Source organism: Trichosurus vulpecula, chromosome 9 (genome assembly GCF_011100635.1).
Source record: "Trichosurus vulpecula isolate mTriVul1 chromosome 9, mTriVul1.pri, whole genome shotgun sequence".
NCBI lineage: Eukaryota > Metazoa > Chordata > Mammalia > Diprotodontia > Phalangeridae > Trichosurus > Trichosurus vulpecula.
This window is the reverse complement of record NC_050581.1, coordinates 197797805-197819918: the sequence shown is the minus strand read 5'-3', so window position 1 is coordinate 197819918 and position 22114 is coordinate 197797805. Positions and strand designations below refer to the sequence as shown.

The 22114-nt window shown below is 45.0% G+C and overlaps 1 protein-coding gene across 1 annotated transcript in view; it reads left to right on the top strand.

The window, feature by feature from the left end:
- The window catches only part of AMPH (amphiphysin), a 197212-nt gene that overhangs the window by 118588 nt on the left and 56510 nt on the right, over nucleotides 1–22114 (top strand). The window contains exons 4-9 of the mRNA XM_036739436.1: nucleotides 2076–2170; nucleotides 7452–7547; nucleotides 15377–15484; nucleotides 16160–16245; nucleotides 16941–17016; nucleotides 17763–17845. Of these exons, the coding sequence (XP_036595331.1) occupies nucleotides 2076–2170; nucleotides 7452–7547; nucleotides 15377–15484; nucleotides 16160–16245; nucleotides 16941–17016; nucleotides 17763–17845 (544 nt within the window). The remainder of the gene's footprint in view (nucleotides 1–2075; nucleotides 2171–7451; nucleotides 7548–15376; nucleotides 15485–16159; nucleotides 16246–16940; nucleotides 17017–17762; nucleotides 17846–22114) is intronic.

The window sequence follows — 22114 nt, the reverse complement described above, 5'->3', positions numbered from 1 at the left end:
CTGGAGTTGGTATTGTTCCTCATTCATTTCAGTTGTTCCTGACTCTGTGACTTCATTTGGGTTTCTATTGACAAAGACATTGGTTTGACATTTCCTTTTCCAGAACATTGAGGAAACTGAGGCAAGCAGGGTTAAGTGATTTGCCCAGGGTCACAAAACTAGTAAGTGTCAGAGCCCAGATTGTACTCAGGAAGATTAGTCTTCCTAACTCCAAGTCCTGTGATTTTTGCCTACCCTTCTTCTAGAGCAGTCTAGTAGAAAGAGCTGTGGCTATTTAGTTCAGAAAACTTGGGCTCAAATCTGGGTTTTGTTACTTACTGCTTATATGACGTTTGACAAGATACATGATTTCTCTGAGCTTATTGTTCATCTTGGGGATTTTAGGGAGCTGCAAGAGACGGGGATCCTTGGGACATGGGATGCTGATCCTGGAACTGTGTTTTTATGGCAACACTTGGGCTGCCATGAGGTCTGGGGTGGGGGTCAGGCCCAAAATCTATTTCTCTAATTAATGGTCAGTTGAAGATACGGAGAGTCACTTTCCAATGGAAGTTCCAATTTGGGGGCTTCCTGACTCACAGGACCACAGAATCTAAAAGGAGGTTAGAGGCCAATGAACCTTCAGGCAAACAAAAAAAGAGTCCCCACTACAATCCACCAGCAAGTGGTCATTCAGCCCCTGCTTGAAGTGAACTCAGCAAAAGTGCTCAACTCTTCAGAAAGGGATTAGAGAACTGCAGCTCTCTGAACATCAATATGTGATTCTCTTGGTTTCTGTTAAAATAAAATGGTACTTTGAAGCATCAATGTGAATTAGAAAAGGGGCTAGATTTAGAGGCAGAGAACCTGGGTTCCAATCCTGGCATTTCCACTTGTCTGTGTGACCTTGGGAAAGTCACCCTGACTGGGCTTCAATGCCTCCTCTATAAAGGAAGGGAATTGAACAAGATGTTCTTTAAGAGTCTCCTCCAACTTTAAATCTATGATCCTATCTTCTGAGTTCAAATCTGAGCTTCACCATCACTGCCTGTGTGACTTTGTGCAAGTCATTCAAGATCTCTAGGCTTCTATTTCCTCATCTCTGGAATGAGGATGTGGGCTAGGCAGTCTCTAAGCTCCCTCTGTCTAAAGTGACGACCCTCATCCTTTCTTTTTGGTTAATTTATTTCAGCACAAAGCATCCCAGCTCTGCAGAATCTTTGCGTGGGGTTGATTTTGTCACCACTGACTCCCTCTCTTCTTAAAACTGATGCATGGTTTATTGTTATGATTAAAACAAATCAGAATTAATTTTGTTTTGAGATTTTTTTGACATCTGTGCGCCCTCTGAGACAGAAGAAGATAATGAGTGGGAGTGAATCATTGGCCCCAGCCTTGCCCCCAGTGATGGCTTGAGGCAATGTCACCCAGTAGACTCCGAGAACCTGAGTTCAGATGCTTCCTCTGCTGCTCACCCTGAGTGAGTCACGCTGCCCCGCCCCAGCCTCTTCTGTAAAATAAGGGGACTGAGCCAGATCACCCCTAAGGTCCCTCCCGGCTCTAAATTCTCTGAGCTTGGTGAATAGAAAATCGAGCGCCTCCAAAAGAGACCTTACCTCAGAATAGCATTAAGGAGTATAAGTGAGCATTTACAGACCATCCGAGATGCCAAAGAAGAAGCCGAAATATGCAGAGATCTCTGAAGTTAGCAGATCATTTTACATGAGTAATGTTATTTAATCCTCACAACAACTATGGGAAGTTGCCCCTATTATTGTCCCCATCTTACAGAGAAGGAAAATGAGAATCAGAGAAGTTAAGTGATGTGCCCAAGGTCGCACAGCTGAGAGGCATCAAAGGGAGGATTTGAACCCAGGTCTTTCTGACTTCAAGTACAGCACCCTAACCTTTATGCCACCTCACTCCCATCCCCTTGAAATATTATCAGGATTCTTTCAGAATGATGCTTGTTTAAGGAATCAGCAACTCGTCAGAATTTTTATCTTATTTCCAAAAAACTTGGGGTGGGCAGACAGGGTGAGAAAATATCAATCTTGACCTTCTTTGAAAAATTTGTCTTTTTTGTCACCCAATAGGCATGCAAGAGGCCTCGATGAAATTGACAGAGTCCCTCCACGAAGTCTATGAGCCAGACTGGTATGGACGTGAGGACGTGAAGATGGTGGGTGAGGTGAGATCTATGAGAGGGAGGGGAGCCCAGGGAAGCCCCCCATACACACCTCACCAGCTGTGAGTTCAGGAGGAGGCCCTCCATCCTGCTCTGGCCATCCTGGGGCCATGATGACGTGAAACAACCTACCTAGAAGGCAGTGCAGGGAGCTCAATCTGGACCATTCCCAACATTCTGGGACACTTGAAGATGACTCTCAAATGGCTTTGGAGGGAAACTGGAGCTTCAGCATCACTTTTCATCTTCAGAATAAAATCCACTCCTTTCTCTGCATTCTGCTGTTTTCTGAGGTTTTGGTACTCCCTGCATGTAGGCATCTCAAACTCAACACATCCCAAAGGGAGCTTGTTATATCTCCTCCCATAAAACTCATCCATCCTCTAAGCTTCCACATCTCCACTGAAGGAATCACCATCCTTCCAAATTTTCATCTTCAGAGCCATCTTTGGCTCTGCCCCATCCCCACTCTCTGTATCCAATTAATTGTGAAGGAAGTCAATTGTCCCTCCACAGCATCTCCAGTATCCATCCCCTTTCCTCCACTCAAACAGCCACTGTCCTGGTTCATGCCCTCATTAGCAGGCAATTAGGTGCTGCAGTCTATCGAGTGCTGGATCTGACCTGTGTTCAAATCCACCTCAGACACTTACTAGCTATGTGACCCTGGGCACCTAACTGCTGTCTGCCTTCATTTCCTCATCTGAAAATAGAGATTATAATAGCACCAACCTTGAAGGTAAAATGAGATGATATTTGTAAAGCTGTTAGCACAGTGAGTGCCTAGAATGAAGTAGGTGCCATGTAAATGTTTATCCCCTTCCTCCACCCATGCCCACCCATGCCCACCCCATCACCTCCTCCGTGGACTATTGCAATAGCTTCTTAATTGGTCCCCCTCCTCCCAGTCTCTCCTCACTCAATCTTCCATGTAGCTACCAAATGTAGATTCTGCAAATACAGATCTGACCCCATCACTTCCCTACTCAAAAACTGGCACTGGTTCCTGTTGGTTTCAGCCTGTGATACAAGATCCTCAGCCTGGCATTGAAAGCCTTCCACCGCCTGTCTCCCACCCGCCTCTCTGGCCTTGGTTTGCACTACTTCTCTTTCTCATTCTCTGCTCTGGTTCAACTGGACCACTAGCTGTTCCTCACACACAACATTGCATTTCCCACCCACACCTGTACCTTTGAATAGGTGCCCCCCCTCCCTCACTCTTTCTTCACCTCCCTGTGTTCAATCATCTCCTCCCTTCAGAGCACAGCTCAGATGCCATCTATACCCAGGGCTTTGATGGATTTCTCCCAGTCCTTCATGCTATCTCCTTGAAATGACTTCGTACTCCCAATCTGGACTTTTTGTCTACCTGCCCTCAACATCACTCCCTTATAAAACATAAATTTCTTTAGAGGAGGGTCTGTTTGTTTGTCCCAGTCCCCTTAATCCTGGTGCCTTCCCTCTGAGATTATCTTCAGTTTACTCTGCCATGCATTTTGTTTCTACCTAGCTGCTTTCAGGTTGAATCCGCCATTAGATCGTGAGCTCCTTGAGAACAGGCACATCTTTCACCTTTCTTTGTAGTTCCAGTGCTTTGCACATAGTAGGTACTTAATCAATGCTTGTCAACTGACTGTCTGAGGCTCCGAGAGCACACAGCTAAGTTGGTATCAAAAGAAGGGTTTAAACCCACATCTCCCTGACTCCATGTCCCTTTTATTAAACATTTCCCCTCACCCTCCCTGTCCTAGCATATCCTTCCTTTGGGCTTTTCCATCTTAGCATTTCCTTCTCCAGTCCTTAGATTTCAAAAACCCTTTCTACTGCCTCTGTACACCCATCAAAGTGGAAAGGGTCTGATTTTAGTCACTAATGCCTGGTGTGAATTTTAGTCCATGTCGTCCCTCCCAGGGCCTAATAGAACAAAAGATTTTCTCAGTATTTAGGGGAATTTCATACATCAGTTAGTAATTGAAGAGATGTATGTTTGTTTGCTGGTTTGTTCATTTCCTGGATCCCCAAACTGTACCACAGAGACAGCTGTCTTCTCCCCTAGTGAGTCAGGCCAGCCTTGAAGGTCATCTAGAAGGAGGGTGGTGAGACTTGGCTGCTTTGCTGACTTCCTTCCTCCTCCCCACCACTAAATGCAAACATTCTCCCAGGTTCCATCTTGGCCATTTAGCTCATCCCTCTCTGTTTCCTCCATGGTCATCTTAGCCACTTCCATGGATTCAGTTCCAACTTGGATGTGGATAGCTTGCAATGTTGTATTTCCAACCTTGACATCAACCCCAAGCTCCAGATCCACTTCTCCAAGCACCTGCAAAGCACTTCTACCTTGATGTCCCCCTGGAATCTCAACACGAAGGAATCCTCACCATTGTCCATGAAGCCAGCGTCTTCCTTGTCAGGTAAAGATGGCACCATCCTCTGAGTCTCTCAGCTTGGTTCATCAAGACATCTTCTATTCCACCTTTAAAACTTTGCATACCCATCGAGTCACCAAATCCTCTCTGTTCTGCTTCTGAGATCCTCTGCAAGTACTCCTTCCTTCTAGTCCCACTGCTATTGACCTATTTCAGACTTTTATCATCTCCTAGATAAGGGAGGCAGCATTCTACAGTGAAAAAAACCTCTAGTTCTGGAGCCAGAGGACCTGGGTTCAAATCTCACCTTTGACATTACCTGTATGTTCTTGGACAAGTCACTTAACCTTAATAAGCATGGCCTCCGAGGTCCATGCCAGATTTGGGATCTATGATACCTCCAAAGTTAGTTCAAATGATCCCTTCTCAACAAAGCCTCTTCTGAATCCCTGACCCCTTCCTGGTGGACATATTCTCTCATCTGCTCTTTCTTTGTACCTTCCAAGTTCCTGCTATCAAGCATGTGTCTTCATGTCTTACCCCTTTTTTTTTTTCTAAATTGTAAGTGAAAGCTTAGTCAACTCTCCTTTCTTTTTGCACCACCAGCACCAAGGTATTCTCCCAGTATCAGGTGCCTGCTAGGCATGGAGGAAGCATTTTCAAAGAGAAGTGAAAAAGATGTCTCAAATTTGGGGTTCTAATGACATCAAAGGAGGCCTCTGGAAACTGTCATATTCTTTGCCTCAAGTGGAATGCCAAGTGAAATGTGCACCCTAGAGCATTTTCTAATGGCAGCCAGAGCCCTGGGGGCACTGTAAGGGACAGAGCTAAAAGTCTGGCTGTCAATAGTCTGGCTTCCTTTGAAATCCTGTAATCCAAATGACCTTGATCCTCAGGAAAGGTTGACAGAGGCAATGAAACAAGAAATTCATGACTGTGGCAAGAGCTTTCAGGCTCCATTCCAGCCTATGGAAAATTCCAGGGTAGGAATTTGGCAAAAGCTGGCCTCCAGACACACATCATTTGCAAATTCAGTTGTTAAATACCTTTCATTCCTGCCTGAGCTTCCTGGCTGCTGTGGGTGGTTTAAGAACTAGCTGGCACAGCAGCATCTTTGGGGAGGCTGTGATAAAGGCGAGGCTTCATTAGCAACAACGAGATTTGCTCTTTTTTAAAGAAAGAATGGAAGTAAATACTTGTCTGTACGAATCCTATAATGTTAGACCTGGCTTAGCAAGTATATCTGGATTCCATGAGAAAGACGTGCCTCCTGAAATGAGCTCTGAGCCCCTACTGGACCTTGGGTCCATAAAACTCTGAAGATCAGCTCTTGTGAAGGCACATGGAATAAAAGCACTCCTCCTATCTCCACAGATGTGTCACTGTCTCCCAAGGCCTCTGATTTAGCCCAGGTCTGCATCCTTTACTGTGCCACAGGAGTGGAAGTAGAAATCAGAGACTCATAGGTCTAGACCCAGGGGTCTTGACCATTCTTTGTGTTAGGTGCCTGTGTGGCACAGCAGACCTGGAGTCAGGAAAAACTAAGTTTAAATCTGGCCTCAGACACTTAATTGCTGTGTGACCCTGGGAAAATCACTTAACCTCTGCCTTCCTCGGTTTCTTCGTCTATAAAATGAAGCTAATACCAGCGTCTGCCTCACAAGGTTGTTGTAAGGAACAAATGAGATGATATCTGTAAAATGCTCTCTAAATTTGAAAATACTGTGTAAATGCTAGCTATTATAATTATTGTGTCATGGACCCCTCTGGCAGGTGGTGATACCCATGGGCCTCTTCTCAGAGTAATGTTTTTCAGTGGAAAAAATACATTGGAAACCAATTATACTGAAATACAGTAATCAAAATAGATCTTTTTGTTGACTCCTGGTTAAGAATCTGTGTTCTAGCACTTAAAGGAAACTTAAGGAAAGGTCAGCGAGGCCCCTGCCCCCATTTTACAGATGAGGAAATTGAGGCCCAGTTAATGTAAGTGACTAGATCTTTCTGGCTTCAAGTCCAACACTCGATCCACTTGTCTCTGTTTGAGGATCCATTCAGTTATAGAACATAAAGGGAGCTATTCTTTGGTTGGGGTGTGGGGATCTAGGTATATCTGAGGGCCACCCTGCAGCCCTCAAAATGAGTTCTTTAAAGCCCTTGACCAGTCAGCAACCCCTGCCCCCCACTCCCCACCCACATACACATATATCTCCCTCCCAGCTCTAGCTCTGAGCCTCCATGCCATCCTCTACAAAGGGCTCTCTGTTGACTGAGATGGCTGTGACTGACTGCCAAGGATGCCTTGAGAGGAGCTGCTGAGTCGTTTTGTTATCTTCTCTCCCAAAGAAGCCATGTTGGATGTTCCAAAGCCTTTCTGAGGCTTCTGGTGTTTGTACACCAGATGAAATGTAATTTAAAAAGAAAGAAATGCAGTGTGGCGCCATGGTAAAGGCACCAGGAAGTCAAAGACCTAGGTCACGATCACAGCTCTGTCACTCACCTTGAACAAGTTACTTGGCCCCTCTAAGTCTCAGCTTCTCCATCTGTAAAACGGGCAGTACAGTGATTGTACCTCACCAGCCTGACAGGAATAGCTTGAAGAAAGTGAGGAAATTGCTTTACAAATTGACAAGTTGTTTAGGAATTCAGAAGGCTTACAAGTCCCCTTTCTCCATCTGACAACTTAGATGGACTGAATTATACATGGGAACTGGTAGCTAAAACGTGTTTAAAATGAACTACACCATTAACTCATCCGTATCTATTTTTAAGAGGCAGCATCCTAGCATCCAGGGAAGTCATACTTAAGCAGCTGTTTTCCAGGTTCTTTCAGATATGTTTCCCTTGATTCTCAGCTGTGTTAGAGGAATCCAATTAGAACAATCTGACTGTGACCTCTCTCTCTTTTTCTCTTTCAGAAATGCGATGTGCTCTGGGAAGACTTCCATCAAAAACTAGTGGACGGGTCCTTACTTACCCTGGATACATACCTGGGCCAGTTTCCTGACATCAAAGTACTGTACCCTGTTTTCCTAAGGGGGAGGAGAAATGAAATGCATCCTGATCCCAGGGGAAAGAAGCATGATGGGGTGGGATGGGAGGAGGGGACAGAAGGGGAAGAAATAGACCATGTCCTCCAAGGCAGAACACAAAAGGCAGGAATTGCCTCCAGCCTAGGTCCCCTGCCCAGTGACAGCTTACAATGCACTGTGGCTCAGGAAATCTCATTTTCTCCTTCAGTTCATCCCCTGGAGCTTCAGCTGCTTGAGAGGAGGTTTTTTGAACCCAGAAACATAAAGCCATATATCAAGCCAGTGCCTTACCTACTACACTGCACTGCCTTGCTATTAAGTGCCTATAATTTAGCAAGATTGTTACCTCTCTCATGAATTATTTATGTTCCTTTTCTCATTCACATCTGGGCTTTGTCTCTTACTGCCAGTGAGCCTCAGTTTCCCTTCTATACAATAAGGTAGTTAGCCTAAGTGGCCTCTGATGTCCCTTCCAGCTCTAGAACCAAGCCTGTGATTAGGCCAATCACAGCATCTACAACATAATTATCTTTTGAATTGAGTTAATGCTCTGTTCACCCTGAGACTCCCTACAAAAATGGTAAGGAGATTGAAATTAGTTGGAGCTGGGGAGGTAAAGGAGCTGAGTGTCTTCAGGGCTGGGCCACTGGTACTAGACTCCTCTTTGTTGGTGTCTTCATCTGTTTGTTGCCCAGCAAGTTGCTGGGGAGTGGCCCAAAGGAAGTCACATAAACACTGGTCTTCCCCTCCAGAATTTGGCCATCTTGGATGGGTGCCATTGACAGGCACAGCTCCACGCAGCCCGTACAGACAGTAAAAGGAAACCACGATGGTTCACAAAGGATGACAAGACTTCAAGGAGCTGGGATCTCCTCAGTGTGGCTACTCCCTTCTCTAAAACATATCTTAGTATGGTCTTTGCCCACCATATTCCAACCATCACCATTCCTCAGTAGACAGTTTCATCGGTTGCTGTGGCCAAAAGATTTATTCTCCAATGACCAAAGTTTTCAGTCAATCAATAAACATTTATTAAGTACCTACTGTGTGCTTGGCGCTTTGCTAAGCATTGGAATACAAAAAAGGAAGCAGATTATCCTTGACTTTGAGGAGCTTACAGTCTAATAGGTGAGACAACATATAAACAAACATATACTGGGCAAGTCATATAAAATAGGCAATAATTAACAGCAAGAAGATATTAGAGGTTGGAGAAGACTTCCTGTAGAAGGTGGGATTTTAGTTGGGACCTAAAGGAAGCCAGGGAGGTCAGTGCTTGGAGTCCAGGCATGGGGGATAGCCATAAAGAATGTCTAGGGCTAGGAGGTGGAGGGTCTTCTTTCTTAGAATAGTCGGGAGGCCAGCATCAATGGATCAGTGACGAACTCTGCTGATTTGTTGGTGGCGCTCTTCAGTCAAGTCTGACTCCTTAAGGCACCATGGACCACACTGTCTGTGTGTTTTATTGGCAAAGATACTAGAATGGTTTGCCATTTCCTTCTCCAGTGGATTAAGGCAAACAGAGATTAAGTAACTTGCCCAGGGTCACAAGCGAGTGAATTTCTAAGCCAGATTTTTTATCTTGGGTCTTTGAGCCACCTAACTGCCTCCTTGTGCTAACTTGGCTAGAATGAGCCGTATGATAGCTGACATTCAGACCATCTATAAGTCCATTCCCGAAGCTTTTCTAAACTGGTAGATCCCACCGGATCTCAAATTTCTGGGGGATGGCTCTTGAGAATCCAGAGTCAGTTCTACTCCATGATGAAGCCTCAGGAGAAGGCTTTGGTGGAGATTCCCCATCCTATTTGATTTGATTCCATCTGATTCCATGCTCATTATTCCTAGCTCTGGATAGATCTCTTAAGGATCAATGCAGACAACTTGTGGGATATCAATAAATCAATTAACAAGCATGTATTAAATACCCACAGCCCACTAAGCACTAAACCTTGGTAATTCAGCAGGATAATTGTCTAGAAGATGAATTATATGTTCTCTTCAATTCTTCTCCATAGAAAGATTACTGAACTTAAAGTTCAAGGCCCTGGATTCAAAACCTGGCTCTGTTTCTTTCTGCCTCTGAGACCTCGGGTAAATCACTTAATCTCATTGAGTCTTAGTTCCTTCCTCTATAAAATGAGGGGCTTGGCTTAACAGTGTGTGAGGCTCCTCCTGGCTCAAAATCTGTGACCTCCTTTTCTGCCTTTTAGACATTTGATGCTTATCAACATCACCACCAGAGGGAGCCCTGAGGCAGGAAGGTGAACCCCGACCCTGTCCATATACATTAAGCAGCTGTGTTAGAAATACTCTTGAGAGAGGAAATGTAGACAGTGCACAGGAAACAGGATTTTCCAGAATCTCAGATGTGACCCTTGCCCTATCTCTGTTTGCACAGGAGCCTGGGAAGCTCCTGCTCAGAGCTGTGGGGTTGAACCTTTTGTACGTGCATAGCGCCCCACCCCACCCATGCATACACCACCAAATGTTTACTATATCATATCCTGCTCTTTCCCTGTTAGAACATAAGCTCCCTGAAGGCAGGGACTGTCTTATTTTTCTATGTGTGTTTCTCGAACTTAGCAGAGCACATGGCATATACTAAGAGTTGAGTAGGTCTTTATACTGTCATTCATTATTCATTCCTGCCTCCCATCCCTTCCTCCTTCCCTCCCTCCCTACATCTCACCTCCTTTCCTCTCTTCAAATGTCATGCACACATCAGGCTGTTGTCATTTACTGCAGCCGAGCCAAAGATGAGGTCTCGTCTCCATAACAACCTTGTTTAGAGCAGAGCTTCAGTATATCCTCTGGTGGCCTTGATGGGGTCTCTGCTGGCTCTGCATTCACCCACTCCTCATTGGACTCTTCGCCCCTGTGATGGCATCCTGTGGGCTTCTGGCCAAGCTCATCAATCACAGAGCATAGTTTTAAAAAGCCAAATGAGGTCACATAGTCTAATCCTCTCTTTCCCTCCTGCAGCCAAGAGGAGAGGGGACTGCCTTGGCCAAGATCATGCAGACAAGAAGTGGCCCAGCTGGAATTGTGCTTGTCTGAGTGCAAATCCTGTACTCTCTCCACTGACCCACACTGCCTCCATGCCATGAGAGAGATTCCCAGTAGTGAAATGTCTTCTACCAATGCAGATCAGGAGCTGATCTGATCGCTGACTTTAATTCTTAAAACTGCCTAGAGTATGGAGACATTAGGTGACTTGTCCAGGTTCACACAGACTGTATGTGTCAAAGGCAGGACCAGACCTTCCTGTCTCTGAGGCCAGTTACTAAGCTGAGCTGTCTCTGTAACAATAGATTATTAGAACAAAGCTGATCATGACAAATACCGTGGAGGAGTTCCATCCTTGGGCCTTCCCAGGTCTCATGCACCCCATTCCATCCCTGAACCTGTTTAACTCCTATGCCAAACTATCTGAGTGTGTAGATGTTTGCCACCCAGACCTTGGCTGCCAAGCAGTAGCTTTTGTCACCTTCAGTTGTTCATGAAGCTGTTCGGTATCATTGGAGGGGACGCTATCCGTATCAGCAGAGGGAGAGCACATAGCTTAAATGGTGGATTGTTTGAAACAGTGCAGTAAGTATAGCTATCAATGCTTGTGCACACCAGGCTCGTCTTACTTATTACACAGAGACTGAATCGGGCAAGAGCGAATGAGTGGGCTGGAGGCGTGGCAAAGAATCATGACTTAAGATCCTGAGTAGAGACTTTTCCAAACCCAACACTATGATTCCCATTGTAGTCATTGGGGAACAGGCTGCTGAAACCTCAGGCAACTTTCAAAATATTTATTCCGGTCCAGCGGTAAGGATGGTGACTCAGGGCTCCTCAGGGCTTACTGCTTTGCCTTGCTCTGCCAGATGGGATGGGTAAGGCAGCCAGCTTGGCTATTCAGGATAAGGCAACCAACAACCAAATCTGCATTTTCAAATGGAACAGGCTTGTTAGCAGCCTGGTCCAGGTGGACCCAGCCAGGAGCACTTCTTGGCAAAGGTCACTATGAGCCTGTCTTGGCTCCTGCGCACCAGCCACTAAATATGTCTTGGTGGGGGTGTGCCAATGGGCAGCCATCAGTGGTTTCCTTTTACACGGGCTCATTTGTGTTCTTTGTGGCAGAAGGCTGCTGAGCACATGGAAATAACAAGGAGTTTTAATCAGCTTGACTGAAGGAAAAAGCTGAGTGCTTCTTGTAAAGTGTAAGATAATATTGTCTGACCCCTGCCCAAGATCGCAGATGCTTTGAAGAAGGCCCTAGAGTCCAGGATGGGAGACTGAGATGATGAAATTGATTTTAGGAAAGCGAAGTAGAGCTTAGAGGTCCAAATGAGAGGAAATGCATTGGGATAAATGTCTTATGTTTGACTTAAAAATAATCAGCATCCCAAGAATAATGAAGAGAAGGCATGGGTAAAGGGCCTTATTTCTGAAAATAATTGGAGGGTTCTCATGGATGACTCATTGTGAATCAGATGTGACCACCACATCAGCCTAGGCCATTGTGGTTGGCATTAAGAGAGGCGGAGAACCTGAAAAGAAGGAGGTGATGTGGCCCTTGCCCTCTGACCTGATTAGGCCACCCATGGAATATTATGTTCATGCCGGGCACTGAAGCGGAAGGAGGACTTTGGTAAATTGGAAACTATCCAAGCAGGGCAGTCAGGGTAGTGAAAGGCCTTCAGTCCATGACCCACGTCAGCCAAGATAGTAAAGGGCCTTGAGTTCATGACCCTGAGGGTCAGTTGAAGGAACTGGTGTGCTCAGCCAAAAGGAGAGAAGACTAAGAGGGCAGGGGACAGGATAGCCTTCTTCCAGTTTTTGCAGGGCTGTTTTATGGAACATTTTGTTTGGCTGCAGAGGTCAGACCTTGGAATTGTGGGTGGAAGTTGCAAAGAGATCAATTTCCCACCCCTCTGTGCTTTCTGTGCATTCATAGAATCACAGAATGTGAGATTGAATGTGACCTCACTGGCCATCTAGTCTGAGCCATAGAGAAAGCTAACACCCCACAATAATATTCCCCATAGGTGGACATCCAGCTACTGCTTGCAGACCTCTAAGAAGGGGCAGCCTGCTCTCTCTTGAGGCATTCTTTTCTCTATAAGGGAAAAGCTCTTAATAATTAAAACTATGTAATGGGGGAATGTGCCACATGGGGAGGTAGTGAATTCGCCTTCACTGAAGACCTTTGAGGAAAGACTAGGTTATCATGAATCAAGTGTCTCATAGCAGGATTATTTTTCCAAGTAAAGATTAGACAAGATGGGCGCTGAAGTCCTTCTCAACTCTCAAATGAACTGATTAAAAAAAGATTTGAATCTGCTAAGAGGAGGAGCCAGCTTGGTACAGTAGAATCAAGGCTCATTTAGAGTCAGAGGACCTGAATTTGAATCAGGCCTCTGATACTCAGTGCCCTGTGACCTTGAGCAAATCACTTAACTCTCCATGGTCTCAGTTTTCTCATCTGTACAGTGATGGGGTGGGACTAGATGGCCTCTCACACTCCTCCAGCTCTCTATCTATGAACCTATGAACCTCATCAAAGTAGTACCCTTGGTATTTATTCCATTGATGTTACCCCTACACAGTGTGTGCAGATCTTTGCAAATGGGCTCTAGAGCTGCTTTTCAAACCAAGCAAAAAGGAGATGATTTCATACTCACATTTTGTTTTTACTCACAAACAATAGACCCTGGTGTGATCTCCCACTGTCTTCATCAGAACTGGCTCTGAGTCCTTTTCAGCTACTTCGAAAAGTCAAATCCTCCCTCCAAAGATGAAAGTGGGTCACCACCAAGAAGGCTCAAAGGGCCATCCTGCAAGCTCCAAAGGCAGTGGAGAACATGGAAAGGCTTTTCAGGAATGGCATTCTCATTGCCATTATCCCTGTCAGGGGGCCACCTGAGGGGGCTTCTTCCCAGGGACAATGACCGTTCAGGTCCCTTGAAGCCCCAGTAGACGTGTTACTAAAGATGAGTCTTTCTGCCATAGATGTCCCTCCTGTTTTAGGTTTTAAGTAGTTTCTAACATTTGCAGACCCTGCTTAACCCTATATCTTGTATTTGGGTATAGTCATGGAGTGTAAGCAGTGTTTATGGATGTAGCTGAGAAAGTACACTGGATTTGGAGGCATGGGCTCTGGATTCAAATCCCTGCCCTGCTCCTCCTTGCCTGTGTGACCCTAGACAAATCACTTCCTCTCCAGTCTCAGTTTCCCCTTTTGTAAGTGTCAGAATAGATAAACTTTAAGGTTCCTTCCTGCTTTGCACCTGTGATCTTGTGGCACAAGGCTCCCCACCATTAGCCCTGGCTAGGTGTGCTCAGGAGGCGGGAAGAAAAAAGAAAGGGCAGAAAACAGGAGTAGCAGGAGGTAGGGAAGGAGGGTCTGGGTTGGCTGAGGAGGGTCTGTAGGAAAATGTGGATGGATGGAGGTTGGCTTATTGCCATCCATCAACCTGTCAATCTTCCTGCCCAGCCAACCTTCGGGCATGGTCATAGACCACTTCTTGCCTTCATATGATATGGAAAGGGAACACTTTCTCAATGGTTATGGCTTATTGTATCTGTAGGAGGCACATACTGGAGATGATAGAAGTGGGATGTCCAGTTACACTTTTCTCAACCCAGATCGCAATGTAAAAAACAAACACCTCCAGATGCTTCATCTGTTCAAATGATCAAACATTTGCCAAGTGCTTGCTCTCTGTAGGTACCTCCAAGCATTGTGCTAGGAAATGGGGATATGAAGGTCAAGGTAATATGTCCTGCCCTCATACAGCTCCCTCTACTGGACAAAGATCAATGTGTAAAGTCATCATGATTTCCAGTTTTATAGGGATCATTTCCTGTCACTTAAAATCATACTACTTGAAAGTACTTAAGTTCAAAAAAATCAACTTCACAGGGATGATATATGGAAGACACGCCTAGGCAAAAGTCTGAAAAAGATCTAGGGATCGTGGTGCACTACAAACCTAGTGTGAGTCAATGAAATGATATGTCAGCCAAAAAAACCTCATGCTGTTTTAGTCCGAGAGAAGCGTAGTGTCTAGGGCTAGGAAGACCAGCTGTCTAGTGCCCTGGTCAGTGCACAGCTGGAACCTTGATTTAGAGGCTAGACACCAAGCTTTATGAGAGACTTTGGCTGACTTGAGAACATCCTGGAGGAGGAAATCATGTTGAGGTCATTCTGTATAAGAGCTGATTGAAAGACTATAGATGGTTAGCCCAGAGAAGAGAAGGCTTAGAGCAGACATGGTCACTGTCTTCAGGTGTTTGGAGGATCATCATATGGAGGACTGATCAGTCTTGATCTGCTTGGCTGCAGAGGGTTGAGCAGACTCTGAACTGGGAACAACAGTGAAAAGAGAATCTTCCTAATAATTAGAATCATCTGAAAGTGGCTTCTCCTTCACTGGAGGTCTTCTGGCAAAGGGTAGATGATCATTTGTCTGGCATATTATGGAAGACATTCCTGGTCCTCTATGGGCTGAACAAGTAGCCCCTGTAGCATTCCAAACCTCGGCTTCTCTGATACTGTAGCTTGTTGCCTTTTCTTTCCATCTCCTTCTTGAATCCAACACACTCCCACAAGCCTTTACTTAGAACTTACTATGCTCTACCCTGGGAATACAAAGACAAAAACATGAAACAGCCTTAGCCCTCAAGGAACCTGCAGCCTCTTCCTCACTCCCCTGGTCATCAGCTGCTGCAAATAGAGACAAAAGCTGGCCAGGTCCACTGTTTTACTGGGGCTTGATTGCTTTAGTAAAGGCCACAATTCCCTCTGTTGGCAGATGCGCATCGCCAAGAGGAGCAGAAAGCTAGTGGACTATGACAGTGCCCGTCACCACCTTGAAGCTCTGCAGAGCTCCAAAAGACGAGATGAAAGTCGCATCACAAAGGTAAGATGTCCTGGGAGGTCAGCTCCGTCGACTTTCCCTTGAGACCTGGATGGCTTCATAGGTGGGAACAAAGCCACAGAGATCTGTTTGGAACCAAGGCAGAGTCCAAGCCTTGGGACTCCTGTTTTGCCTCAGTTCTAACACATTGGTGGGAAATGAGCCTATTTTATAGAAAATTTTCATTGGGGACATTTGGAATATCCATTACTAAGCTATTGAAGGACATTATTCAACTGTGAAAATGTCTGATATGTTCATCTAGCATTGAGGGACACCACATTTGGGGATGGGATGTGCCCGGTGGGGGCCAATTTTAAGCACGTACTGATTTTAATTTACTGACCCTTTCTTCAGATCCCTGCCAGACCTCTGGTTGGATCTTTTACTTTCTGATCAAATTGATGGGCTTCCTGGCATATGGAAAGCAGGAGATCCAGGACCCCAAAGAAGGCTCCCCCATCTAACCAGCTGACCTAGCTTAAGATGAGTTTTGTAAAAACAATTTTGGCATCTCAGGAACCAGACAAACTAGCAAGCCTGCTACTTTGTCCAAAAGTGTGTAGGCTGGCACACAACTCTAGCCTAAATCTCTCCTATCCAGTCATGCTGTTTTATATCAACATGGTTACATCATTTTTAGATAAGTGGAAGTAAACAGTCTTTTGTTCCTTCTAGGCAGAAGAAGAGTTTCAAAAAGCCCAGAAAGTGTTTGAAGAGTTCAACATTGATTTGCAAGAAGAGCTTCCTTCATTGTGGTCTAGGTAAAGCCACTAGTCTGCATGCTCTCTCCCCAGATATAATGTCAGTGCAAAGAGGGCAGAGACGTTTGTCTTTGAATCCCCAGGGTCTAATACGATGCTTGAAATGTGATAGTTAATATTGGCATTTTGATCAATTAATGATTAGTTAATTGATTTTCAGAGAAAGGAATACATGTCTTTTGTGGGGGGGGGTGTTGCAAAAACTCCCTACTTCTACAAATAGGATCTGCTGAAATTACTACTCTTTGTGTCTTAGTTATCTTTCAGCCAATCTAGGCTAAAAGATCAACATAGCCCCTCCGGAGAGTATGATTATAGGAAAAAATTAAAGTTTTCAGTTATCTGGACAAATCTGCAAAAGTAGCTGGAGTTCCTCCCTGGGAATTCTCTGTCTTTGAAGTTACAGATCAAACAAATATATGTCTATATGCCCATACCACATGAAAGGTAAGTTTAGCTGGTTGTATTGATATTCAACATTAATTTTTAATGTAATATTTTAAAAAGAGCTTCATTAAAAATAAATTAGAAATCGCCAGAAACACAGTTCCTCATTTTATCCCTTGCTTTCTTTCAAAACCTGGATGGAGATGGAGTAACTGAGATGTTTCCTTAACCCTTATGAGTGCCCTGGTTACTGAGTGGCCCTCTCTCTCTCAGACCTTCTCCCTTCTCTTTTTGCTTCCTCCCAATAGACGGGTGGGATTTTATGTCAATACCTTCAAGAACGTGTCCAGCCTCGAGGCCAAGTTCCACAAGGAAATTGCTCTGGTAAGTGACATTGATCATTCTGTGTGTGAATTGCACTGTGGACAGGCATCTTCTATCTGGGGTAGACGGGCAGGCATGGGCTTCCCCCATGCCTGGGATCATGCATCTTTCTGTTAACTGGGTTTAATTCTTCGTTGTTCTATCCAAAGCATGTTTGCAGTGGGGACATACATCTTAATTACTGTTCTCCGCTTAGAAGACTTAGAGGATATGCCTAATGTAGCAAGCCCTTCTCTGCTTTTGGTCCCCTCTCAGAACTTCCTCATCTCTTTCCTAAAGAAAGATATTGGGGGCTATGCTTTACACTGATTATCAAGTCCTAGGTTTAGACTTGGGGGGCCATCGATAAGCCTTCTCTCCCAACCATTCATTTTACATATGAAGCAATAGACTAAGAATGCTGGGCATAAGCTTTGGGCATCACCCTTCTGCCTGCCTCAGTAGCCCTCAGAGGCCCTCACAGCACTGCAGATGAGTTTCATAAGGAAGGCTACTCTGCATCCACGGATCCGTCAATTTTTAAAATTACTATTAAACACCTATGTGCCAGGCACATTCTGCCCCCAGTTTAAAATGTCCCTCAGTGCCATCATCTTGCAACCATCTCCACCTGCCTGGCCCTGGACCTGCTTCTGTGATGCAGGTGTAGTGTCCTCAATCACAAGGTTTCAAAGGAAAACATGATGGTTCTTAGTTAGGACCAGAATAATTTGCATCCAGTGGACAAGTGCCTTCTGTCTCCTCAGCTCTGCCACAAGCTTTTTGAAGTGATGACCAAGCTGGGGGAGCAGCATGCAGACAAGGCCTTCACCATCCAGGGAGCCCCCAGGTAAGTGTCTGTTCGTTGAAAGGTGTGGACATTCTTGTGGGCTCCCCTACACCAAGAGCTCATGGAGCTCACGCTACTCCACTTAGAAAGTCTCTATCTCACGTCACATCCTGAAGAGGTGCCATCAATGACAGGAAGGAAGGAATTGATGAGTGAGCGAATGGAAGCATGTGCTGAGGGCTTACTGCATACACCTAACACTCTGCTAGGCCCTAAGATAGTTCCTCCTCTCAAGGGACTCCCATTCTAATTGAGGGAGAGTCCAGTAGCAGGGCAGATGATAGTGTCTAGTGGTCCAATGGTGCAGTGACAGGGCATGTGATAAGCCCCAGGGGTGCTAAGGGTGCACTGTTAGATGACAATGCCTGGGGATCTGAAGGATGCAGTGTCAGGTTAAATCTTGGCAAGCCTTACTGGAAATGGTAGTTAGTGATACCCAAATGGCACGAGCAGCCACATCCACTTAACAAGTAATGGGGAGCCAGGGGAGCCTTGCCCACTACTAGCATGGTGCAAGGTCTTTGGGTTCCCTCTGCAGGGCTGGGGATGTGAAGTCAGTGTGCAAACAGGACAGGAAAAAGGGAAGGAGGATTGGCAAGAAATTTGAGAGAAGGGTTTCCTGTTGTGCCTCCTTCTGGGCCCTCCAGATGGGCCCCAGGTTGAGCAGGCAGGTGGGCCTTCCCTCCATCCCTGCAAAGACAACGGGGAAGGAGAAGTCAGATGGGGGGGGCAGGGACCAGGAGAATGCAAAAACTTGACCTACAAGGGAACAGAGAAGATGCAGGATCATGGTAGTCAGAAGTATCAAAAACTTCCAAGAGGTCAATAAAGTTGAGGATTGAGAGAAGGACATTGGATTAGGTAATTAAGACATCCTTAGCAACCCGGTAAAAGACCTGTTTCAATCAAGGGGTAGGGTCCAAGCCATATTACACAGGCTTGAAAACTAAATGACAGTGAGGAGGTAGACACCCAAGAATAGATGAGTGGATCTAGGCCATGAAAAAGAGGAATGCTTTGGAAAGGAGGGAGAGGTGGGGAATAGGCACTCCTTAAGCACCTACTGTGTGCCAGGCCCTGGGCTAAGTGCTTTGCAAATATTAGCTAATTTGAGTTTGATGAGAACCTGTGCTCATATGAAGGTTTCTAAAGGCTTCCACTTTTGTAAACAGTAAGGAAGACCCCAGAAGGTGGGGAAGGGATTTAAAATGAGTACTAGTGAATGTGAGGAGATAGGAAGGCACAGGATTGAGGCCAAAGCAAGTGAGCTAGACTTGGCTAGCCTCCAGTCTGCACTCAGGCTTATTGAACACATTTTCTGTGCATCTACTTTGCTGCCCAAGTCTGCCCGTGCCCCAGTTATGTACCAGCAGCCTTTCCCATCTACAATGCCCCTGTGAAACATCAGCACCCTCCCCCGCTGAAGCCTTAGCTTTTCCAGCACTCTGGACAGTTCTGAAGAGAGCTTTCTGCCAGCATAGCAGGGATCGGCAGCATCTGCGCATATCTGCAATGTCCCCATCTTCTAAAGGTAGCATCTGTCCCTCCCTGTGTCAGAGGGTTCAGGTGAAAACAAACAAGAGCTAAGAGGATCTGGATTCAAATCCTACCTCAGACATAACTACCTGGGTGATGTTGAGCACACCATCAAACTCTTTTCAGTAGTGAGGGTGTTGGATTAGAATGTTTCCTTAGTCTTTTTTTCTGTGATATATGAGCCACAAGCTACAATCCTGAGTCAGTCAACAAGCATTGAGTAAGCACCTACTGTATGCCCATCACTGTGCTAAGTACTAGGGATGCAAAGAAAAGCAAAAAGTCCTTGCTCTCCCAGAGTTCATGGTCTAATTGAGGAGAGTACATGTAGACAACTATGGACAGGATAAACTGGAGTATGTCCCTTCCCTCAAAGAGTTATCCCATAAGAAAACCCAATACTTTTTAAAAGAAAATTTATTTTTTTAAATGAGTAAAACTAATCAAAACATCTAAAACACCTGGAAACATGTACAGTGTTTTTCACCCATTGCCCCCTCATCTCTACAAAGGAATGGGCAGAACTAGGGGATCCCCGCCCTTCTTTGGAGCCGTGTTTGTTCGGTGTAATTGCAACATTTTCTTTTGGTGTCTGGGTGTGGTGGGTCTTTCCATGTACATTGTTTTCATGCCTGTGTGTGTTGTTTCCTTGGTTCTGCATCAGTACATGTAAATCCATGCTTCTCTGCATTCACTATTCAGTGGTTCTTATAACACAATAATGCCCCATTACATCCATCTGCCGTGGTTTGTTTAGTTGTTCCCTATTCAATAGTATCTATCTTGTTTCCAATTCTTTGCTACCACAACAAGCACTGCTGTTACTACTTTGGCCTTTTGGGCTTTATTTGCATAATTCCATATTGATTTCCAAAATGGTTGTAATCATTCACAGCTCCACCAACAATGCATTAATGTGCCTATCTTCCCACAATCCCTCCAGCATCCACTATTATTATATCTGAAATCAACAACAGCTCATTTTTCCCCAGCACCAGAAATAGGAGGGGTCAAATACCTGTCATTTTGAAAACTTAAATATTATCAAATGAGATGGAATCAATCACTAAGCGTTTAAGCACCTACTATGTACCGGGGATACCAAAGCTAAAATAAAGCAACCTCTGCCCTCAAAGAGCCTATATTTATTCACTCAGCATTTCTTAAGCACTATGCCTACTGAGATTAAATCAATCAAAAAGCATTTAAGTGCCTACTATGCGCCAAGCACTACATTAGTCCTTGGGAATACAAAGGTCAAAAATGGAAACAGTTCCTGTCCTCAAGGAGCTTATATTCTATTGGTAGTAAGGATACAAATCCATTAGTGAGTATTTATTAAGTTCCTGCTATGTGCCAGGCACTGGGCTGAGTGCTGAGATTACAAAGACAAAAATGAAATGATTCCTGCCCTCAAGGAGTTTACATTCTATGAGGAGAAACAACACATATACAGATAAATAAATACCAAAAAGTGTAAAGTAAATAAAAGATGATTTGGGGGGTAGAAGGGCCTGGAGGGGTTAGACCTCATTACTGACATATGCTTCTTTCATTTTCTCAATGTCTCCCCAGAGAGAGGTGGTGAGTGTGCTGTGAGAAAGCTTTCTCAAAGGATCCATTTGGGCTTGGCTTGTAGCAGCCATGGTTGATGGCTAGCATCTGCAACCATGGGCAGTGTTTGCTTGCTTTCTCTAAAGACCATGAGGATTCAGTTTCTTTAGCCTGCTGAGTCTGTACCAACCCCTGAACCCCAAATGTGCTTTTGTCTTAGGTCAAAAAAGCTGCTTTGTCCTCCAGCTGAAATATGTAGAAACCCCTAGAGAGTGGAAGGTGCCCCCCAGCGTCCTTGTTAGCAATAGTCATTAGCAGAGATAACTGTGGCTACCGTTCTTGGGAGCTTGTCCCTGACTGATGTCCCTGAAGTCTGAATGCTTCAAACCACTGGGTTTGGCCCATAAATCCCTAGTCTGAAGACAGGAACAGTTAGAGGTCACTTCCCAACACTTCCTGCAGTGTGGCCCCTCTGACTATGGCATTTCATCATTCACCCAATGACAGCTGACCAAACCCTGGGAAGGCAGAGTCTTACTAATTTGTGATGTGCACTACTCAGGGAATAAGTCAATACACATGGTACTGGGAGAAGTGAACAAGAAGTCAGGAGGACCTGAGTTCAAATCACTAATATTTACTTGTTCTTACTATAGGAAAATTGTTTTTGCCTATCTAAGCCTCTTTTTCTTCACTTGTAATATACAGACAATAGTATAAAACATATAGTGCCCTCACAAGGGCTTTGTGAGATTTCCTTGGGATGATATGAAAGCACTTTGCAAACCTCAGAGCCCTGTAAAATGTCAGGTAGTATGCTTTATAGGCCCCTATTTAACACAGAGATGAGGAAATAGGAGATACTCCATTTAATTTGGTTTGAAGTGTCTGCTGACATGTTCTAGGTGAGGGCTACTAAACATTTCTGTATCCTGGACCCCTTGGGCAACAGTTTGGTGACACTCTGGACCCCTTCTCAGAATCATGTTCTAAATGCATAACAATAAAACATTGGATTACAAAGGAAGCCAATTACCTTGAAATACAGCTGTCACCCCTGGTTAAGAATTACTGGACTCTATTGGAATAATCACCAGACTAGGAACCTGGAGGTCCGGACTCAACCATGATGTTTGCTAATTGTATAAGCCCTTGAGTCTCGGTTCCCTCATCTGTAAA